General features: G+C 56.8%; 2 protein-coding genes across 2 annotated transcripts; one reads left to right on the top strand and one right to left on the bottom strand.

Annotated features, from left to right (window-relative positions):
* Positions 1–2,822: 2,822 nt before the first annotated feature.
* Positions 2,823–3,485, bottom strand: LOC104305798 (keratin-associated protein 19-2-like). The gene has a single exon (XM_009906706.2). It carries the CDS (start codon positions 3,397–3,399, stop codon positions 3,115–3,117), a length of 285 nt encoding a protein of 94 aa, XP_009905008.1. The 5' UTR covers positions 3,400–3,485; the 3' UTR covers positions 2,823–3,114.
* A 5,184-nt stretch (positions 3,486–8,669) lies between these two features.
* LOC128899194 (keratin-associated protein 21-1-like) lies at positions 8,670–9,092 on the top strand. Its single transcript, XM_054177544.1, has one exon. The coding sequence runs from the start codon at positions 8,670–8,672 to the stop codon at positions 9,090–9,092; it is 423 nt and encodes a 140-aa protein (XP_054033519.1).
* Positions 9,093–22,791: the final 13,699 nt, after the last annotated feature.

Genomic DNA, 22,791 nt, shown 5'->3' with positions numbered 1-22,791 from the left:
CTCCCACCCCTCTGGGTGACCTGGGCCAGGCTCTGCCCACCCTCAGCAGCACCAATTGCTCCTTCTCTCCACTCTCCATCTCCCTCTTGCACTTCCAAACCATCCCCCCACTTGTCCTGCCACCACAGGCCCTGCTCCAAACTCTGTCCCCAGCTTTCTGCTCAGGTTTCCAGAAGGTCTCCCTGGAGCCTTCTGTCCTCCAGGCTGAACTCCCCCAAGTCTCCCAGCCTGGAGCCTCCCAGCAGAGGGCTTCCAGCCCTGCCCCAGCACTGCTGTGGCCTCCTGCACCTGCAGCTCTTCCCCTCCCAGGCTGCTCAGCAGTCAGGGATAGGTTTGGGACAAATTTCCTCTTTCAGGAGGTTCTCAGCCCAGCAGTGAAGCTCAGTGCTGGAGGCAGGTCCTGTGGCCTGCCTCATCCCTGGGTTGCTCACAAGGTCCATTTAAATGTCTAATGGGATAAAGACATCCTGCTCTCAGGAATTTGAATGGAATGAGAGGAGCTGAGTTTCTGTTAGCTAAATGAGCCTCCTGCCTCTGTTAGGATAACGTCTGGGAGGCAGGCAAGGAGCTCCTCTCCTCAGCTTTCCTTCAGCCTTAGGGCTTAAAGCCCCAGGGAAGGGGGGAAAAATGCTGCTCTCACCCCCAGCCAGCTCTGTGCTGACCCTGCTGGAGCAGGGGCTTGGACTGGATGATCTCCAAGGTCACTTCCAACCCCTCTCTGTGAAGGGAAGCAGCAGCAGGGGTGCTGCTGTGTTGGCAAATGTGGTCCTGATGCTGTTGGCTCCAAGGGACCTTGAGCAGGTTGAGAATTTGACCCAAATCTTTGGCTCTTTCCCTTCCTTTCTCCCCGCAGCCTCCTCCCTGGAGCCTCCTCCCTGCAGCTTCCTGTGCTGTGCTGCAGGTGGGCAGAGCTGGGCAGGGCAGCCGAGGCAGCAGAGCTGAGTTTATGGAGCTGGGAGACTCCAACATTTCCTCCACCTTTCCCAGGGGCACCCAGCCCTGTTTGCTGCTGACTGCAGCGAGCTGCAGGATTACTGAGGATGTCTTAAGAGCTCTGCCAGCAAGAAAGGGCTGAGCTGATGTCCTGCCAAGCTGCCCTCCTAGGAGGCCAGGGTGGAGGTTGCTGCCCTTGACCTGATGCAGCTCCATCTTGCCCCAGTTAGGACACAGAGTTCTGAGCAGCGAGGCAGCAGGCCAGGCACATCCCTTGGCTGTGGCTGCTCCTTCCTGCAGCCTGATGGAGTTGAAGGAGTCCCTGCTGAGGACTTGGACAGGATGCCCTTGGAGGGTTCCTCCTGACCAGATGCATTCTGTGGCTCTGTGACTCTCAGGGGCTCTTCTCCTGCTGCTCTCCAGTTCAAGGTGAAAGGGTTGAAGGAAAGCAACGGCCTGGGTGTGGAGAGATGGACTTGGGACTGCAGCTGGGGAATGCAGAACTGCCTGAGTGGCCTCCAGGAGAAGGGAAGGGGAAAGCAACTCTTGAAAATCAGCCCCAAGGTGCCCCCTCACAGTCACTGCTGTCAGGGCTTTGGGATGACATCCCTGGGATGTCTTTGATGCTGGGATCCCTGCCCAGGCTGTGCTTGCTGAACCTCTTTCCATGCTCCACCATCACCCTTTAATGTTCCAAATCTGAGCTCAGGCTGCTCTGTCTCCTGAGGTGACCTGGCAGAGGCTGGCAGGAGCTCCCTGCAGAACCTGGCTGCTCAGTTTGCAAAGGAGATGAACTCTGCAGCAGCTCCTCCTGACTTTGTTCCCTTTGGTCTTTCCTCCCAGGAGTCTTTAACCTTGGCTGTCATTGCCCTCTTTGCTTGGCAGCCCAGGAGACTTCCACCTATTCCCTAAGATCATTGAGTCCAAGCACTGACCCAGCACCACCATGGCCACCAAACCATGGCCCCAGCTGCCATGGCCACAGGGTTCTTCAACACCTCTCTGGATGGTGACTCCAGCACCTCCCTGGGCAGCCTGGGTCAGGCCCTGACCACTCTTGCAGGGCTGAAATTGTTCCTCAGGTCCAACCTGACCCTCCCTTAATGCAACTTGAGGCTATTCCCTCTCCTTCTGCCACCTGAGACTAGGGAGAAGAGCCCAACCCCCACCTCACTCCAACCTCCTCTCAGGGAGCTGTAGAGAACAATGAGGTCTTGCCTCAAACTTCTTCCTATGGGAAGTGAGTTGGGATTGGAGCATTCCAGGTGGAGATGTGGTGGTGCTCAGTGTGGTGATGCTCAATGTGGTGATGCTCAATGTGGTGATGCTCCAGCATCTCCCTTTTCTTCTCTGCTTGCTCAGAGCAGCATCCTGGCTGGTCCCTATGCAGTGGTGTGTGAGCAGAGACCAAAGAAGCCTGGAGCCCAGGTACTACCAAGCAGAGAGATTTTAATGAAGATAAGGAGGAGTGACAGAGAGAAGAGGTTCAGAGTTTTACAGAAGGGTCTTCAGCAAGCAGAGTGAGCTGGTTGGATGCTGGCTGGGTGCTGGCTGATGCCATCTCCCTGTGGAATGCTGGAGTTTGGCAGTCCAGATATGGTCCTTGCTCACAGAGCTGCTCACAAGATGATGTGCAGATGAGGCACAGCAGGGATGCACAGCAGGGAGGCACAGCAGGAACCTCTCTATCAGATGTGATCTGTGCTGAAGCTCAGAGCTGAGCACAGAGGACTTGCTCATGCTGGCTGCAGAGACTCTTTTGCTCTGGCTGTGTATTAACTCAGGATGCACTGGGCCCACACCTGAGAGTCTCTCTTTGCTCCACCAGTGTGGAGCTGCCTCAGTGCTTGTGCTCTGGAGCTGCCTCAGTGCTTGTGCTCTGGAGCTGCCTCGGTGCTTGTGCTCTGGAGCTGCCTCGGTGCTTGTGCTCTGGAGCTGCCTTGGTGCTTGTGCTCTGGAGCTGTCTCGGTGCTTGTGCTCTGGAGCTGCCTCAGTGCTTGCTGTGATTCATGTTGCCCTTTTTTTTTAGAGGAATAGCTGCAGAAAGAGGAGAAGTCAGAGAGGGGCCTGGGGCAGCCTGGCACCCCCTGGCCTCAGCCAGAGCAGGGGTGCTCAGCGTTTCTCAGCGCCGTAACCTTAGCCGTGAGCCTGGGTCCTGCAGGTCAGTGCTGGGCTGCTCAGTCAGTAGAAGGCTCTGTTGCCAAACCCAGAGAAGAAGGGGTAGCCAAACCCAGAGCCATACAGGTCCCCATGCCCATAGAAGCTACCAAACCCAGCCCAACCCCTGCTGCCCTCCAGGTTCCTGAAGCTTCCGTAGCTGGAGGGGCTGCCGTAGCGGTGATGCTCCTGGTAGTAGCCGTAAGGGCCTCCAAATCTGTAGCCATTCAGCCCCCCAAAGCCATAGAGGTCTTCCCAGCCCAGCAGGGAGCAGCAGCCAGCATCGTAGAAGTCCCTGTAGAAGGTCATGGTTGGTGGATGCAGGCAAACCTGAAAGGCAGAGCCAGGAGCAAGGTGAGTCCACAAGCTGCTGACAGCAGGAGGAGAGGCTCAGAGCTTGCTGAGAGCGGAGGAAATGCAGCCTGCTCCCTCCTGCAGGCTTCTTAATACTCCTAAACACAGCTTATTACTGCTCCTAATCTCCTCAATCCCAAACAACTTCCCTGTTTTGTTTTCCCCCCACACCCCCCCACACCCCTCAACATTTCAAAATGGCTTCAAAGTTCACAGGATGCTAGGACTTGGAAGGGACCTCTGGAGACCTTCGAGTCCAAGCCCAAGCTGGGCTTTTGCCAGCTGAGAACTGAACTTCCCCGGCCCAGAAGTCAAAGAAATTCGAATGAATGAAAGAAAAAAGACACAATTCAGGCAGCAAAGCTTGAGAGCAGCAGCAGCAGCCTGCCACAGGCACCCCCTGATCCCCTGCAGCTCTGTGAGCCACTCACCAGGGGATGAGCTCCAAGAAAGCAACAAAAGGGCAGAATTCCCTGCCGGGTGTCTGCCTGCAGCAGGCAATGCCTCAGGAAGGGTTAACCCAAGGGGCTGAGTCCCAGCACTTCATCATCTGAGTGAGTCCCAGCACTTCATCATTTGAACTGTTAGGCTATGGTTGGAATCAGTGAACCGAAGGCCTTTTCCAACCAGGCAACACTGTGAGCTCCCAACACTTCGTGATCTGAGCTCCCAACCCTTTGTGATCTGAGCTCCCAACCCTTTGTGATCTGAGCTCCCAACCCTTTGTGATCTGAGCTCCCAACCCTTTGTGATCTGAGCTCCCAACCCTTTGTGATCTGAGCTCCCAACCCTTCGTGATCTGAGCTCCCAACCCTTCGTGATCTGAGCTCCCAACCCTTCGTGATCTGAGCTCCCAACCCTTCGTGATCTGAGCTCCCAACCCTTCGTGATCTGAGCTCCCAACCCTTCGTGATCTGAGCTCCCAACCCTTCGTGATCTGAGCTCCCAACCCTTCGTGATCTGAGCTCCCAACCCTTTGTGATCTGAGCTCCCAACCCTTCGTGATCTGAGCTCCCAACCCTTCGTGATCTGAGCTCCCAACCCTTTGTGATCTGAGCTCCCAACCCTTTGTGATCTGAGCTCCCAACCCTTCGTGATCTGAGCTCCCAACCCTTCGTGATCTGAGCTCCCAACCCTTCATGATCTGAGCTCCCAACCCTTCGTGATCTGAGCTCCCAACCCTTCATGATCTGAGCTCCCAACCTTTCCTGATCTGAGCTCCCAACCCTTCGTGATCTGAGCTCCCAACCCTTCGTGATCTGAGCTCCCAACCCTTCGTGATCTGAGCTCCCAACCCTTAATGATCTGAGCTCCCAACCCTTCATGATCTGAGCTCCCAACCCTTCGTGATCTGAGCTCCCAACCCTTCCTGATCTGAGCTCCCAACCCTTCCTGATCTGAGCTCCCAACCCTTCGTGATCTGAGCTCCCAACTCTTCGTGATCTGAGCTCCCAACCCTTTGTGATCTGAGCTCCCAAACCTTCGTGATCTGAGCTCCCAACCCTTCGTGATCTGAGCTCCCAAACCTTCGTGATCTGAGCTCCCAACCCTTCCTGATCTGAGCTCCCAACCCTTCGTGATCTGAGCTCCCAACCCTTTTTGATCTGAGCTCCCAACCCTTCCTGATCTGAGCTCCCAACCCTTTTTGATCTGAGCTCCCAACCCTTCCTGATCTGAGCTCCCAACCCTTCGTGATCTGAGCTCCCAACCCTTCGTGATCTGAGCTCCCAATCCTTAATGATCCGAGCTCCAAATCCTTTGTGATCTGAGCCCCCAACCCTTCGTGATCTGAGCTCCCATCCCTTTGTGATCTGAGCTCCCAACCCTTAATGATCTGAGTTCCCAACCCTTTTTGATCTGAGCTCCCAACCCTTTGTGATCTGAGCTTCAAATCCTTCATGATCTGAGCTCCCAACACCCAATGAACATAACCTGGACCTGCAAACGCCTCACATCTCACCTTGTGGCACCAAACTTTCCTCCTTCAGAGCCTTTCTAAGCTCCCTCTCTATCTGCCCCACATAAACCCTCCCACAGCCAAGCATCTGCACCTCCAAGCAGAGGGACCTCAGGGAGAGGCCAGAGTGGCACCGACTCACCTGGTGCTCCGAGGGGGATGAGGTGAGAGCAGTGACTGCAGCCCTGGGTGCTGTGGGTCCCTATATATGGGGTGCCGGTGTCCAGCTGATGTCCTTGGCCGCCTTGTGCCCTCAATTGGTGTAATTGGAGGGGCTGATTTCCATAGGTTTGAAGTCTGTGACGCAGCAGCTGACACCTCCAGACCTCCTTTCATCTCAAGAGCGGAAGGAAAGGGGCTCAGCACATGGAGTGCAAAATTGCTGGGGATGCTTTGTAGCTGGCTGGGAATCATTTTGGGGAACATTTAGATCATTCCTGCTTGCTCAACCTGCTCCTGGGGACTTCCAGTGGCTTGGATGAGCTTTGGCTTCGCTGCTCCAGAAGGCAGCAGAGCCTCTGCTCAGCGTTGGAGGACCACAGAGGTGTTTGGGTTGGAAGGGAGCTCAAATCCCATCGAGCCCAACCTCCAACCTGAGGTCACCAAACCACGTCCCCAGGTGCCACCTCTCCACGTGGCTCTTGACCATCGTGGCCTCTGACCTTGGTGGAGACCTCTTGCCACCAGCTTTCTGTCTCTCTGCTTCCACAGCAGGGATTTGGAGGAGGTTTTGCTGCTGCCTTAGGAATTGCTTACAGATTCCACCCCCCTCACCCCACTCCCTATTTTAAATGAATCTTCTAGCAGCTTTGGGCTTTTTTGTTGGTGTGTTTTGGCATCAAATTCTCAGGGCTTGGAAAGAGGAGACCTCAATGTGCCTGGGCTGGGAGCAGGTTATTAAAAGTGGGGGTGTCCCTGGGTGACAAACTATTAATATTGAAATAGTGCAACACTTTGCAAATTGGAAACATTAATGAGTGCTGAGGAAGGGCTTTGGCATTCAGAATTCTGAGGCAGCCTCAGCATCCTGCTTGCTCATTATTGCCTTTGTTTTTCAGTCAAATTAGTGCCAGGAACTAGGTGAAGGTCACCCAAGGAGCTTTGCAGCCAGCTCCTGCAGCTGATGCAGGGAGGTTTGAGCCTCTGAGAGGCAAAAACTCAACACAAGCAGCAGCTGAAAGTCTTTTATGGCTTAGCCTTTTCCAGCCCAAGTTCCTGCTTGCTTCCTTCCCTTTGCTCTGCTGGGCTCAGGGTCAAGCCCTGCAGCGAACTCCAGCACCAACCAGGCTGCAGCTTTCAGTTTGGGGCTTTTGGTTGTTTCCCTGCCCAAAGCTTTCCTTCTGCTCAAGCAGCAACAGGATCCTTCCTGGGGCAGGAATGCAGCTGCAGCTGATTCGTTGTTTGTGCTGCTCCTGTTTCCTGCAATCTTGCAGTTTGACATCAAATGCCTGAATCCCTTGGAGGTGTGCAGGAAATGGGTGGCTGTGCCTCTCCCCCCCTACCCCCCCCCCCCCAACCCCGGGGATGTGGCTTAGTGGCTGTGGGGGGGTCTTAGGTTGAAGGTTGGACTTGACCTGGGAGGACTTCTCCAACCCCAAATGCTTCTAGGATGCATCAAAACTGCTTTAAGCAGGGAGCCTGTGCCCCAGTGCCTCAGCTTCAGGGATTTTCAGACCTGTGGAGAGAGCCTTTTTTTTCCCCCACTGTTTTGACTAAAAGTTTCCTCTCTCTCTCCCCAAGGGCTTCTGAGGGAAGCTTGGAATGGGAAGGGGAAAAAAAAACAAACCACAACCCCAACCTGACAACAAAACCAAACCCAAACCCAGACCCAACCTTCAGTTTTGACAGCAAAGACAATAAAATGCTATCAGGAATGTGGTTGGCCCAGCACATTTTTCAGATGAAAGAAACCTGTAATATGTGTGCCAGGGGAGGCTGGGAACACAATAATAATCCCAAACAAAGAGGAAAATTACATTAATTGAAGATATGACGCGGAGAGGCAAATTTGTTTTCCAACCAATAAGGCTCCAAAGCTTTGGGCTCCTCAGGGCAGCTCAGATAAGCCAGGCAGGCAGAGGCAGAGTATAAAAAGGGCTCAGGACTGCAGCTCCTCATCAGCTCCTCTCCTGCCATCCTCCTCCCAACTAGCTTGGTAAGGCTCTGCTCCTGGCTGTCTCTTCCTAAGGCTCAGAGGTTTTGGGGTTGGTTCGTGTCAGGGTTGAGGCTTCTCTGCTTGGGGACCTTGTGGCTGCATGCAGGGGTTTGGGGGGGGGGGGGCTCAGGATTTAGAGGTGGGGATGAAGCTGTCCTGGTTCTGTTGGCACATTCTGAGGGCGTCTTGGTTGCCCAGCAAAGGTGATGAGGTCTGCAGAGATGCTTCCAGCAGCGGCAGGGAAGGGTTTCCTCACCCCTTCCCTAAACCTTCTGCTGGCTGCCTCCAAAACTCTTCTGCTTTGTCTCAAGGGAGGTCTCCAGCTCTGCTGGCAGGGCAGCAGCTGTCCCTGAGTGCTCCTTGAGCCTCTGGCACCTGCTGCCAGCATTGCCAGACACAAAACTGCTGTAAATGACTGAAATGGGACTTGGAGAAATGGCCCCAAAAGCTGAGGTGTGTGAGCAGGGCCAAGATCAGACACTGCCAGCTTGCCTGGGGACTTTCTTGGAGGATTTGGGAATGCAGAGCTCAATTCAAAGCTGACAGCCTACAAGAAATTTGGGGCTCTTCACTCCTAACAACGTTCCCCAAAGAGCAATCCTGGGACAGCCACAAGGAGGCTTTGGTCCAAGCTGGCAGGTTCCAGAGTCAGCCCTTTCCCCAGCAAGAGAAGAAATGGTTTGAAAGCAGAGGGGGAGTGAGGGAAGGGCAGGAGCAGGAGGGAGCTGAGTGAGAGAGGGGCAGGAGCAGGAGGGAGCTCAGGAGTGACCAGGAGGGAGCTGAGTGAGAGAGGGGCAGGAGCAGGAGGGAGCTCAGGAGTGACCAGGAGGGAGCAAGGAGCTGAGGAGTTTGCTCCTCATTTTTCTGGAATAGTTTGGGTTGGAATGGATCTCCAAGACCATCCAATCCCAACCCTTCTGCCATGGGCAGGGACGACTCCTCCTCGAGCAGCTTCCTCAAGGCTCCGTTCTTTGCTTCTGCCCTTGCTCCGCTGGGGCCAGGGAGGAGCTCTCTGTGTCCGGAGCCTGCTCCTGCCGCTGCAGGCATTCACTGACGACTCCTCCTCCTTTCCTCCCCAGCGCTGCATCCCAGGCTCACCTCCACCTCAGCAAGATGACTTTCCTCCAAGGGCAGTGTGAGGACGACTGCTACTCCCCCTGCAGCTACGGCAGCGTCTACACCTACCGCAGCTACGACTGCGGCAGCCCCTGCGGCTCCCGCAGCTACGGAGGTCTCTACGGCTCCCGCGGCCTCTGCGGCTTTGGGGATCGCTATGGCTGGGGTGGTCTCTACGGCTCCCGGAGCCTCTTTGGCTCTGGGGACTGCTATGGCTACGGGGGGCTGTACAGTGGCTCCCGGAGCCTCCTGGGCTCTGGGGACTGCTATGGCTACGGGGGGCTGTACGGTGGCTCCCGGAGCCTCTTTGGCTCTGGGGACTGCTATGGCTACGGGGGGCTCTACTCCAGCCGCTACGGCTACCCCTTCAGCTCTCGCTACGGCCAGAGGTTCGGCTATGGGGGCTGCTACTCCTGCTAGACACCAGGAGGGGAAAAGCTTCCTGAGGTGAAGCTCAGCCCAGGCCTGCTGGGCACGGAGTGCTGCTGACCCTTGGCAGCAGCAGCAGCAGCCCCTGACCGGCAGAGCCCTGGTGCTGGCAGCCCTGCAGCGCGGGGCCCCGGAGCGCTCCGCGATGCTGCGCGGAGGCTCCTGATGGCCTCTCCTGGTCCTGCTCTGGGGCTGCTTGATCTCAGGCCACTCAAACTCTTTCCTCTTGATCAAACAATGTTCCTGCTCCTTGGGTTCTTTGTAAATGGCCTTACTGTTTCTGGGAGAAGACATCAGCTGTGAATGACTTGGGGAGGGGGGGAGGGGAGGGAAGGGTCTCTGGGGATGTTGGATTTCAGCTCTCTCTGTGCCTTCCAAGGTGTCTCTGTCTCTGACTCACAATAAAAACCTGCTGCATCACTTCTGCATTTCTGGGTTTATTCCTCATTGGTGTCTCTGGAAACCTCTCCAGCACCACAGGGGCTGCGTGGCACAGCTCTTAACCTGCTGTGCTCAAGGGTCTGCCTGCTGCAGGGGAGCTGCAGAGGGACTTTGTGCAGTCTGGAGTGGGGAGTGTGGGGGGGGACAGCTTCAGACTGGGAGAGGCTGGGCTGGGAGGAGATATGAGGAGGGAACTCCTCCCCATGAGGCTGGCGAGGTGCAGGAACAGGTTGCCCAGGGAGGTTGTGGAGGCTCCAAGCCTGGCAGTGTTCAAAGCCAGGCCTTGAGCAAGCTGCTGGAGGAGGAGGTGTCCCTGCCCATGGAACTGGATGATCTTGAAGGTCCCTTCCAGCCCAAGCCACGCTGTGATTTCAAGCATCATAAAAGCTGCTGCAACCCCATGGGGCTGAAATGTGCTCACACGAAGCTGGGCAGAGGTTCAGGGAGGTAAAGGGAAATCTTGTGGCTGAGGGACAGAAGGGAGGAAAGATTTGCACCCAGTTTGGTGGTGAATGGTGCCACATCCAGCTGGCAGCCAGGCACCAGTGGTGTCCCCCAGGGATCAGTGCTGTGCCCCATGCTGTTCAATATCTTTATTGATGACCTGGATCAGCAGTGAGTTTGCAGATGACACCAAGCTGGGGGCAGGAGTTGAGCTGTTAGAGGGCAGGAGAGCTCTGCAGATGGATCTTGCCAGGCTGGGCAGATGGGCAGAGGCCAAGGGCATGAGGTTGAACACATCCAAGTGCCAGGTTCTACACATTGGCCACAACAACCCCAGGCAGTGCTACAGGCTGGGGTCAGAGTGACTGAGACCAGCCAGGCAGAAAGGGACCTGGGGGTAATGGTTGACAGCAGCTGAGCATGAGCCAGCAGTGTGCCCAGGCAGCCAGGAGGGCCAATGGCATCCTGGCCTGCAGCAGGAAGAGTGTGGCCAGCAGGAGCAGGGAGGTCATTCTGCCCTATACTCAGCACTGCTGAGGCCACACCTTGAGTCCTGTGTCCAGTTCTGGGCTCCTCGGGTTAGGAAAGAGGTTGAGCTGCTGGAAGGTGTCCAGAGAAGGGCAACAAAGCTGGGGAGAGGTCTGGAGCACAGCCCTGTGAGGAGAGGCTGAGGGAGCTGGGGTTGCTTAGCCTGCAGAAGAGGAGGCTCAGGGGAGACCTTCTTGCTCTCTCCAACTCCCTGAAGGGAGGTTGTAGCCAGGTGGGGGTTGGTCTCTTCTCCCAGGCACCCAGCACCAGAACAAGAGGACACAGTCTCAAGCTGTGCCAGGGGAGATGTGGGATGGCTGTTAGGAAGAAGTTCTTCCCAGAAAGAGAGATTGGCCCTTGGGATGTGCTGCCCAGGGAGGTGGTGGAGTCACCATCCCTGGAGGTGTTTGAAAAGAGCCTGGCTGAGGCCCTTGGTGCCATGGTTGAGTTGATCAGATGGTGCTGGGTGAGAGGTTGGACTGGATGACCTCTGAGGTCTTGCCCAGCCTGGTTCATTCTGTATTCTGTATCCCAACCAATTGCATTCCCTGGGACCAGCAGCTCTGGAAGTGGAGGGCTGTGAAGTCCTTTGCCACCACTAGGGCCAGAAAGTCCCTTCAGGATGCCACCAACCTCACATCCAGGCAAGGTGGGGGGCAGGGAAGGAAAGAACTGCAACTCTGCTTCGGCTTAGGGTTTGCTTTTGCATGCAGGAAAATTTTAATGCAATAAGAAAAGAAGGTGACAGAGGTGTGGGGAGAGGACAGCTTGGGGATGCTGGGAAGAGCTGCAGGAGATGACTCACTGCAGTCTGCACCAGGGAAGGTTTCTGTCTGCCTGGGCTGTGGTGTTCAGCCTCCAGGCGCTTGTAAATCCAGATCAAAGGGGAGCCAGCTGCAATCCTCCTCCATTACTCAGCACTGCAGCAGCTCACTGCAAGCAGCTGTGGAAAATGCAGCTGACAGCAAAGCTGAGTCTGCAGAAGTCCTTCGAGTGAGCTGCAGGAGGCTGCTGGAGGCTCGGGAAGGGGCTTCCAGGCAGGAGGGTTTGAGGAGAGGACTCACAGCAGAGAAAGGCAGGAGGGAGCAGGCAGGAGGGAGAAGAAGAAAAGCAGAGGTGCCAGGAGGGTTTGGTGAGCAGCCAAGCTGCCCTCGGCCAGGAGCCTCAGCTGCTGCCACAGGGGCTCAGGGCTGCCCTGAGCTCCGCCCCTGGGCTCAGCCTTCCGTCGGCGCTCGCCGGGTCGGGTCCAGTCGGGTCGGGTCGGTGCCGGTCCTGGGGACATTGCCTCTGGGTTTAGCAGCAGGGGTAGCAGCAGCTGTAGCTGCAGCAGGTCGGGTAGTAGTAGCGAGTGGTGCAGGAGGTGCCGCAGCTCCTGCTCCGGTAGCTGCAGAGGGTGCGGTAGCTGCAGGGGCTGCAGCAGCTGTAGGTGCGGCGCACGGTCCGGTAGCAGGGGGAGCAGCAGAGGCTGTAGCAGGGGGAGCAGCGGACGCTGTAGCAGGGGGAGCAGCAGAGGCTGTAGCAGGGGGAGCAGCAGGACATCTTGGGGTGCTGGGTGGAGCGGGGGAGGCAGCAGAACCTGAAAGAAGGCAGCAGGTTAAGGGTAGGCTTCAGCCTGCAGGCAGCAGAGGCTTGGTGAGGGTGTGGTGGGTCTGGAAAGAAACCTTGAGCCTGGCCCTCAGCCTTTGGTGCCATTTTGGCTTTCCTGGTACCCAGCCCCTCTCTCTGCCCCCTCCAGATTCGACCCCCAGACCCAGTTTCCACTCTTTAGCTCCTCCTACTGCAGACCAGAGCTGCTCCACCGACTGCAGAGAGCCTGAGGCAGCTCCTGTGGCCTGCCCACACTCCTGGGTGCAGCACCAAACCCACTCTGTGTGCCACACAACTCTGCCCACAGGACTCAGTGTCAGGGGGAAGGAGCACCAGGTTCAGCAGGAAATCTCAGTTGCATTTAGAAAGCCAAAGAAGCAGAGCTGAGGATTTTTCTGTGGCCAAGACAGAACCATACAGGTTGGAGAAGAGCTCTGGGATCAAACCCAGCTGTCCATGGCCACCAGACCATGGCCCCAAGTGCCATGGCCCCAGGTTTCTTGAGCACCTCCAGGGATGGCGACTCCACCACCTCCCTGAGCAGCCTGGGCCAGTCCCTGACCACTCTTGCAGCAAAGAGATTTTTCCTAACCTCCAACCCAGCCCTTCCCTGGCACAGCTTCAGGCCATTTCCTCTCATTCTATCTGAGACTGGGCAGAAGAGCCCAGCCTGGCTCCAGCCTCTTCTCAGGGAGCTGTGGAGAGCCAGGAGGTCTCCCCTCAGCCTCCTCTTCCGCAGACCAAACAACCCCAACTCCCTCAGCCGCTCCTCAGATTTGTTCCCCAGGCCTTCTCCCATCTCCCAGGGCTCCACATCTCCCCACTGACACCTGAGCCTCCCTCCCTCAATGTCCCCAACCGTTTTTCACTCTCCAGAGCAAACCCACGCAGGAGAAAAAGCTTCCCCCAGAGGATGCCAGCAGAGGACTCATTCCCAAGGCAAAGGACCCTCTAGGATAACAAGATCTGAACTTACCAAGCTCAGCAAGGAGAGCAAAGCAAGAGGCAATGTGAGGAGTGTGGGGCTCTGGGCCCTTTTATATGGGTTCCTAGAGCTGGGAATTCCATGCAGCTTTCCAAGCACTTCCACCCTGTTTAGTCACAGCCCCACTTGGGAAGCAGCTCAGCAGCCCAATTGCTGTAATTATTTTCCCTCCACACTTAGGACAATTTTCAGATTCCTCTGGTACCACTTGGTGATTAAATCTGGCAGAGATTCTTTCATCTTCCAACTTTCCAGGACAAAGGAGTTTCGTGGAATTCACCAGGGGACAGCTGGGAATGAGCCTGGAGGTTACGAGGAGCAGCTCCAGAGGGCTGCTTAGCTGGCAGCTCCTGGGGTTCCTTAGGGTATGGCCCCACAAGGGAGCTGCATTCTGCAGGTTATTTGGGGCAGGGCAAAATCCCCCAAGGAGGGCAGAGGCCTTTGCAGGCCTTGGCCCAGGGCCTGCACCAACACTTTTGATTCATTTCCGTCACAATTAATGAAGGGATTCCATCGATTCCTGCAGCTTCTGCTCCTGCCTCTAATTTGGTGTCTGCAGTGTGAGAGGCTCAGGCCAAGGCAGGGATCAATTATCCAAGGGGCTGAGCAAGGAGGCTCACATGTAGGGAATGGATTTGGAATTTCCCACCCCCCCCTTTACTCTGGATGAAATCATTAGAAAAGGATGCTTGAATCAATGCCTCCTGAGACCCCCTCTGCCCTGCTCTGCCCTGCACTGCTCTGCTCTGCCCTGCTCTGCTCTGCCCTGCACTGCTCTGCTCTGCCCTGCTGTGCTCTGCCCTGCCCTGCTCTGCTCTGCCCTGCTCTGCTCTGCCCTGCACTGCTCTGCCCTTCACTGCTCTGCCCTGCACTGCTCTGCCCTGCTCTGCCCTGCACTGCTCTGCTCTGCCCTGCACTGCTCTGCCCTGCACTGCACTGCTCTGCTCTGCCCTGCCCTGCACTGCTCTGCTCTGCCCTGCACTGCTCTGCCCTGCTCTGTTCTGCTCTGCCCTGGGGAGGACACCTCTGGAGTGCTGGGGCCAGGACTGGGCTCCCCCCAAGTTGCAGAGGGCCTGGGAGCTACTGGGGAGGGTACAGGGGAGGCTGGGAAGCAGCTGAGGGGCCTGGAGCAGCTCTGGGAGGAGCAAAGGCTGAGAGCTCCCTGGGGCTGAGAGCCTGGAGGAGAGCAGCCCCAGAGGGTGTCTGAGCAATGCTCAGCAAGAGCTCAAGGGTGGGGGGCAAGAGGCTGGGGCTGGCATCTGCTCAGTGGTGCCCAGGGCCAGGCCAAGGGGCACAAACTGGACCCCAGGAGGTTCCATCTGCTGATTCCCCAAACAGCAGCTCAGAGAAGTGAGGATTTAATACATTTCAGTCAGTACTTGGTGAGTGCACTGCAGCCCCATTTGTGCAGCATTTGAGGATCCAGAGTGCACTGAGACACAAAACCTGAACCTCCCCCAGGCTTCTGCAGCTCTGCCACAAGAAACAAGGCAGGAGAACAGGCAGCAGCTCATGGTCAGCTCTGCCCAGCACCTGCCAAGGCTTCCCTGCTGCCATTTCCCCAGGCAGCAGCTCAGGCTCAGCTCTGCCCAGCACCTGCCAAGGCTTCCCTGCTGCCATTTCCCCAGGCAGCAGCTCAGGCTCAGCTCTGCCCAGTACCTTCCAAGGCTTCCCTGCTGCCATTTCCCCAGGCAGCAGCTCAGGCCAGCTCTGCTCAGCACCTGCCAAGGCTTCCCTGCTGCCATTTCCCCAGGCAGCAGCTCATGGTCAGCTCTGCCCAGCACCTGCCAAGGCTTCCCTGCTGCCATTTCCCCAGGCAGCAGCTCAGGCTCAGCTCTGCCCAGCACCTTCCAAGGCTTCCCTGCTGCCATTTCCCCAGGCAGCAGCTCAGGCTCAGCTCTGCCCAGCACCTTCCAAGGCTTCCCTGCTGCCATTTCCCCAGGCAGCAGCTCAGGCTCAGCTCTGCCCAGCACCTTCCAAGGCTTCCCTGCTGCCATTCCCCAGGCAGCAGCTCAGGCTCAGCTCTGCCCAGCACCTGCCAAGGCTTCCCTGCTGCCATTTCCCCAGGCAGCAGCTCAGGCTCAGCTCTGCCCAGCACCTTCCAAGGCTTCCCTGCTGCCATTTCCCCAGGCAGCAGCTCAGGCTCAGCTCTGCCCAGCACCTGCCAAGGCCATTTCCCTTCTGCCATTTCCCCAGGTCCTGTGTGTGAGCTGCCAGCTGGGACCTTGCCACCCTTGCCCGGGCTGGGCACACAGTAGGGATTGTGCTAAGCAGGGGAAGGAGAAATCCCTCCTTGGATGTTTGGTGGTGAGATGGAGCTGGATCCCTGCCTGCCTGCATTGCAATCCCTCAGTTTTGCTTGGGACAAACCCTGCCTAGCCCCAGGGGTTCCCTTCCCAGAGCTGTTTATTGTAGAGCAACCAGCACCAACCACTCCTGCTGCAGGGACAGAGGCACTGCCAAATGAAGTCCTTTAATGACTGTTTTGGGATTGATACCAGAAATTCTGATGAGGTTCAGCACTTTTGGCCTGTCTGTTATTAAGCTCATTTAATATGCAAATGAGGCATGGCTCACTGCAATGAAGGTCACACCAGCAGGGTAGGGGGGTGGAAAAAAAAGACCCAAAGGTGGCTTTGTGGCTTTGTTGTGTTCCTCTGGGAAGCCAGAGTGGGATGAAGCTGAAACCCAGGGACAGGGCATCCCTCACCCCTCTGGGCAGCCTGGGCCAGGCTCTGCCCACCCTCAGCAGCACCAATTGCTCCTTCTCTCCACTCCCAATCTCCCTCTTGCACTTCCAAACCACCCCTCCTTGTCCTGCCACCACAGGCCCTGCTCCAAACTCTGCCCCCAGCTTCCTGCTCAGCACTGGGAGGTCTCCAGAAGGTCTCCCTGGAGCCTTCTCCTCTCCAGGCTGAACTCCCCCAAGTCTCCCAGCTGAGGGCTTCCAGCCCTGCCCAGCATTGCTGTGGCCTCTTCTGGCCCTGCTCTACCAGGTCCCTGTCTGTGCTGTGCTGAAGGCTCCAGAGCTGCCCCCAGCCCTGCAGGGAGGTCTCAGCAGAGCTCAGCAGTGTCAGAAGTTTCTTCCTTGGATCTAGGTTTGAGTTTCCCTGCCTGTCAGGGGCAGGGTACAAGAAGCTGTGTTTTCCTGCAGGAAATTGGGCTACAATCCAGGCTGATGTGGTAGAAATACCCCAAATCCATGAACTTTGATCCTCAGCTACCTCCTGTGCCAGGGTCTCCAGCACTCCCTTGGCCTGGCACCTTGATCTGAGGATTTAAAGCAGAGGCTGACCCAAAACCAAGGAATACAGAGAGAAGGTCCTCACTTTGGCTCTGTCACGTGGGGCTGAGGACAGACTGCTGCTGATGATGAAGAAACCAATTAAATTAATTGGAGTTGTGACGTGGGCAGAAAAATTTTGGCTTTGTTGCTGCTTGTGCAGGTTGGAAGATGCTAATTTGGGGGTGACCAAGCAGCCTGTGCCATCAGCACTGAGGCCAAGTGTGTGTGTGTCCCCCAGAAATAGCTGGGCACTGAAACCATCCCCAGAGGTCCCTTCCAACCTCTCCATGCTGGGATTCTGTGGCTCTGAAGTGGGAGATCCACAGGATCCTGACAGCTGCTTTTAGCCTGAGCAAAGCAAGGAAGGGCCCAAAGCAGAGGTCCCTGCCAGGGGGCACCTCCAGGTATGAGCTTAGCCCTGGTGACCAGCTGAGGGAAACACTGATTTGCATTTTCCAGCTGCTAGGTCAGCTGAGAATGTCTGCAGGACAAGGCACAGCTCAGCAGGGTGAGCACAGAGAGCCTCTGTCAGGTGGTGATCAGACCCTGGGGTCCCTCTGCAGGAGGCCCAGAAAGGGGAACCTGCAAAGCAGGGTTTGAAGGATGCCCTTGTGGTGCTCACATCCCCTCTGGGGCTGCTCTTCTCCAGCCTCTCAGCCCCAGGGCTCCTCACAGAGCTGCTTCAGGTCCCTCAGCACCTTCCCAGCCTCTCCTGGACTCTCTCCAGTAGCTGCCAGTCTGTCTGGAACTGGGGAGCCCAGCCCTGGCCCCAGCACTCCAGAGGTGTCCTCCCCAGGGCAGAGCAGAGGAGCAGCAGAACCTCTCTGGTTGTGCTCTGCTCACACTCAGTCACCTCAGACCCTACAGGCTGCTCAGAACTGCAGCTCTGCCAGGCCTGGGACTGCCCTCTGTGTGCCACCTGCCAGGCAAATGCTCACCAAAGCCCAGCAGAAAAAACAAACCCCAAGCACTGGAAGGCAGCAGAGAGCAGAACTTGGATGCTTGATCTTTTAATGAGAATCAGAAGCACTGCACACAGCAGTTACACCTTGTAGTAGTACAGAGTAGGAGTACCCAGGGGGTCACACAACTACACAGAGGGTTACTACACTTCACAGCAGATGCTCTGGGGGCCGTGGAGCTGTTGGCTGAGGAGCAGCTCCCTCAGCACAGCAAAATAAAAGGCTCTGCCGGGGGCCTCAACCCCTGCCACCAAGCTGCACAGCCAAGCACAGAGCATCTCCACCACCCAAGGCTACAAAGGAAGAATTCACCCTGAGAGCAGCTTACTCAGAGCAGCTGCGGACATTGAGGAGCAGCACTAAGCCCTCAGCGCCCTCCCTGCGCAGCGCTCAGGACCGTGGCTGGCCGCAGCCGCTGGGGGCTGAGCAAAGCTCCCCCGGGGGGCATCGGCCTCAGGTCGCTTCCCGGGCGCTGCGGGGAGGTCTCGGGGGGCTCGGCAGGGGGAGCAGGGGGAGCAGCTGCTTCCTTGGTGGAGCTTCAGCAGCGGAAAGGTATCCATGGGGACACTGGGACAGGTCCCCTCTCGATGTCACTCAGTCACCTGCGGCAGAGCCGCAGGGGAGTGAAGCTTCCCCCCGTTAAGCCCAGAGTCCCTCACAGCCCCAGATCCGCGCAGGGCTAAGAAGTCAAAAAGAGAGAAAAGGAATCATTTGGGTAGAAGATTGAAGACGTTTCAGAGAAGCAGCGAGACTGCCAAACCCCCAGCCCCAGCTTCCCGCCGCGGGGCTGGGCTCAGCGCTCCCGCGGAGCTTCCTGCCGAGCGCAGCCGCGCTCCGCTGCCGGGGCTGCTGTGCCGGGGGCTCGGGGGGCTCAGCAGGGGTAGCACGGGTAGCAGCTGCCGTAGCTGTAGCGGCCGCTGTAGCAGGAGGCGGAGGGGAAGCAGTAGCGAGAGCTGTAGGACGGCAGGCAGCTGCGGTAGCCGCACTGGGCGCCGTAGCCGCGGGGGCCGCAGGGGCTGCCGCAGTCGTAGCTGCGGTAGCTGTAGACGGTGCCGTAGCTGCAGGGAGCGTAGCAGGGCTCGGCACACTGCGTCTGGTAGCAGAAAGTCATCTTGGTGAGGCGGAGGGAGGCGAGCCTGGAACACAGCAAGGGAGAAATGTGTTTAAGGGGATCTTGATCAACAGGTGGGGGGCAAGAGGCTGGGGCTGGGAACCTTCTCAGTGCTGCTCAGGGGCAGGACATGGAGCAAAGGGCACAAACTGGAACCCAGGAGGTTCCACCTGAACCAAACTTCTTCACTTTGAGGCTGCTGGAGCCCTGCAGTAGTCTGCCCAGAGAGGCTGTGGAGTCTCCTTGTGTGGAGAGCTTCCAACACCCCCTGGCCATTGTGCCCCTGGGCAAGCTGCTGTGGATACCCTGCTGGAGTAGAGGGGGGTGGGGGAGATGCTCTCCAACCCCTCACATGCTGGCATTTTGTGGAGGTTTGTCCCAGAGATCAAGCAGCAGCATCCTGCCTCTAGCAAACCCCAGACAAGCAGAGGAGAGGAGAGAAGAACCAACCAGACAGCTCCGCTCCAGCCTATACCTTGACTCCTTCTTGCCCATCTCACTCCTTCCTATTTTTCCCTCTCTTTTGAAGCTGGGAGAGGGGAGATTGAGATTGGAGATGAGGAAGAAATTCTTCAGAGTGAGGATGGAGAGAGCCTGCTACAGGTTGCCCAGGGAGGCTTTGGATTCCCCATCCCTGGAGGTGTTCCAGGCCAGGCTGGATGAGGCCTTGAGCAGCCTGGGCTGCTGGAGGTGTCCCTGCCCATGGCAGGGGGTTTGGAACTGGATGAGCTCTAAGGTCCCTTCCAACCCAACCCATTGCATGGATCTCTGAGAGAGCAGCAGGAGGAGAGGGCACAGAGCAGGAGGAGCTTGCAGCCTGACTTACCGAGCAGAGGGAGGCTGCAGGTCTGGAGCTGCGAGGAGTGCAGAGCCTGAGCTTCCTCTGCCTTTTATTCATTTATCTGCCCCAGCCCAGAGTGCTTTCAGGTCCCATTCATCACAGCTCACATTTCCTGGTGCCTGTCATCCCCTTCTGTTGCTGCAATTGTCTGCCTTTGTTTGTGACAATTACTCAGCTCTTGGCTTCCCAAAACCATGACCTTGCACTGCAGTTTCCTTTCATCTTCAGACTTCCTGGGTCAATTCCATTTGCAGAACTTGCAGTGTGGTGAAACCTGAGTTATAACAGGACAGGCAAGGGAGGATGTTGGGAGCAGGATGGACTGATGTCCCCAGTCCCAGTTTTGGAGGAATGGGCACATTTCTGGACATGAAGCCTGCACTGCTTTGGATTGGTTTGAGGAAGGAAGATTTTAGGCTTGTTTTGCAGAATAATAATCTTTCAAGAGGTTTTTTTTCTGCTTGGTTTTACTGATGAGACCTCCCTGCAGGGCTGGGGGCAGCTCTGGAGTCCTCAGCACAGACAGGGACCTGGTGGAGCAGGGCCAGAAGAGGCCACAGCAATGCTGGGAAGGGCTGGAAGCCCTCAGCTGGGAGACTTGGGGGAGTTCAGCCTGGAGAGGAGAAGGCTCCAGGGAGACCTTCTGGAGACCTCCAAGTGCTGAGCAGGAAGCTGGGGACAGAGTTTGGAGCAGGGCCTGTGGTGGCAGGACAAGGGGAGGGATGGTTTGGAAGTGCAAGAGTGAGACTGGGAGTGGAGAGAAGGAGCAATTGGTGCTGCTGAGGGTGGGAAGAGCCTGGCCCAGGCTGCCCAGAGGGGTGGGATATGCCCCCTGGCTGGCACCAGCCCAGCTCAGGTTGTCTGGGGCTGTGAGCAGCCTGCTCTGGTTGGGGCTGTCCCTGCTGGCTGCAGGGGCTCTGGGCTGGATAAGCTTTGAAGGTCCCTGCAGTGTTTCATCATTCCAAAGCAGGTGGAAATCAATAATCCATCTGAAGGCTTTCAGGCAGAAAGGATCTCTGTGAAACCTGCAGGATTTGCACCATGCATGAAACACACTGACAGGCTCAGGGCACTTGGAGAGCCAGGCAGATGCCACTGGAGCCACAAATATCTGCTGGGTGCTTGCACAAAGATCTGTCTTGGTCCTTGTCACCAAGGACCAAGACAACAGAGAGAGGAAGATGGCTGTGTGCTGGCTGCTGTCCGTACGAGCAGACCCCCCAGGTGCCACCCATGGCTCCATGTGCCACCCTCAGCTCCATGTGCCACCCTCTTGGTGCTGCTGAGGTGTTTAATTCAATGCTGCTAATGACAGTGAACAATGCTGAGCCCTGTGGATGTCACCTGCTGAGCAGCAACATCCTGGCCTTGCCTGGGTGACCTTCAGCTCCAAGCACTGCTGTTTGCTGGCAGCCAGAGGAAGGATAATGACAGAGGTGCCCAGGTGTCCAGGGCCTTTCTCTGCATGTGGAACATCCAGGCCTTTATTAATACTTATTAAAGATTTACACATCCAGAGAGGGGAATGGTTTGAGGATGAATTCTAGGTGAGAGGAAGCCACCCTGCTCTTGTGTAACCTGCTGTTCAAAGCTATTGATCAGGGGCTCCTGCTCCTGTGCTTCATTAAAGCTGTAATTTATAGCTGCAGAATTGGGGCTTAAAGTTCTTGGGGTTTCCTCCCCTCCCTTCTACCAATGTCACCTCCAGACCTCTTTGATGCTTGCAGGGCAATTTTGGAGCTGAATCAATTGGTACTACAGGGACAGGTTGAGGGATTTGGGCCTGTTCAGCTTGGAGAAGAGAAGGCTCCAGGGAGACCTCAGAGCAGCTTTCCAGTATCTGAAGGGGCTCCAGGAGAGCTGGGGAAAGACTTTGGACAAGGGCTGGGAGTGCCAGGCCAGGGGACAATGGCTTTGAGCTGGGAGAGAGGAGTTTGAGACTGGAGAGGAGGAAGGAATTCTTGACAGGATGCAGAGACACTGGCACAGGTTGCCCAGGGAAGCTGTGGCTGCCTCCTCCCTGGAGGTGCTCAAGGCCAGGCTGGATGAGGCCTTGAGTACCCTGGGCTGGTGAGAGGTGTCCCTGCCTATGGCAGGGGGTTGGAGCTGGCTGAGCCTTGAGGTGCCTTCCAACCCAACCCATTCCATGAATCCCTGATGGCATTGAATCAAAGGCATGGCTGGGCTCCATGGCCTGAAAGATGCTTTCCAACTACAACAACTCTCTGGTTCCAGGAGTGGTCTGTTCCCCTTTGCCAGTCACAGGAAATGTGAGGAGGGTTTGGCAAGAAGGTGCTGGTTCATAGGTCATTAAAGTGATGAAATAGATGAAAAGGGGAGGTTGCCCCTGCCACAAATAGCCCAGAACTAAATTAAGAGCCCACAAAGCAGAGGAGCACAGGGAGGCTCCTGTTGGGTAACTCCTTGGGTCTCTGCACACTCTGCACTGTGCCGAAGCAGTGAGCTCAGCAGGATGAGCCCAGGAGTTAATTGTGCTGAGATGAAAGAGCTCTGCAGGGTGCAGCCTGCACGTCACGGTGCTGGGGCCATAATCAGAGACCCTGTGGAGAAGCAGCATCTCCGTGAGGGGGAAGTGACGAGGGGGGAGTGACGAGGGGGCAGCCGTGAGGGCAGCCAAATGGAATTGGGAAGCTGGGGCTGGCCCAGGCTGCAGACATCTACACACGGGGCGGGACTGGCAGCTCCATAAAAACCCCAACTGCGGAGGGGGAGGCAGCCACTGCTCCTGCCTGGTCCTCCTGTACAGCTGGGTGAGTTGCAGGAGACTTGGGAAAGCCAGGGAATGAGGGCAGAGATGGGACTGACCCTGCAGCGCTGGGCTCAAGGGTGGATGATGGTCTTGAAGGTCTCTTACAACCAAAGATCTTCTGGGATTGTTTTCCCTCCCTCTTTTCCTCCCTCCCACTAATCCTTAAGTGCTGCTCAGGACTGCAGTGGGGGTAAGGCTGTGAGTGGATGAGTTGCTGAGGGGGGAGATGCTCTCTCCTCCCTGGATTTTCATTAATATTGGAGTGTTTGAATCTGTGTCAGCCCTGCAGGGCTCCCTCTTTCCCCTTCAAGCCTTTAGCTCAGCTGGGCTAGGAAGCATTTTTGTTCCCAGCTCATCTCCTGACAGCTCCCTTTGGACACTGGCCCCAGGATTCACAACCCCTTCTCCTGCCACGATCCAGGAGTGCAGCCAGTGGGGCTCTGTGCAGGGCAGCTCAGGAAGGCTACCGAGGAGAAAACTCAGGACAGAAGAACAGCTGAGCACAGAGGGTGCCAGGCAACCTGTCCGGATTTGCTGCCTCTCCCCTCCCGCCCTGCTCAGAGCATTTGTTTGGGATTTACTCACTGGGACCGGTGCCTTACAGCTTCTTCTCCCTTGCTGTGTTCCAGGCTCGCCTCCCTCCGCCTCACCAAGATGACTTTCTGCTACCAGACGCAGTGTGCCGAGCCCTGCTACGCTCCCTGCAGCTACGGCACCGTCTACAGCTACCGCAGC

This window comes from Dryobates pubescens, chromosome 41 (genome assembly GCF_014839835.1).
Source record: "Dryobates pubescens isolate bDryPub1 chromosome 41, bDryPub1.pri, whole genome shotgun sequence".
In the NCBI taxonomy this organism is placed as follows: domain Eukaryota; kingdom Metazoa; phylum Chordata; class Aves; order Piciformes; family Picidae; genus Dryobates; species Dryobates pubescens.
This window is presented reverse-complemented; position numbering and strand designations above follow the sequence as displayed.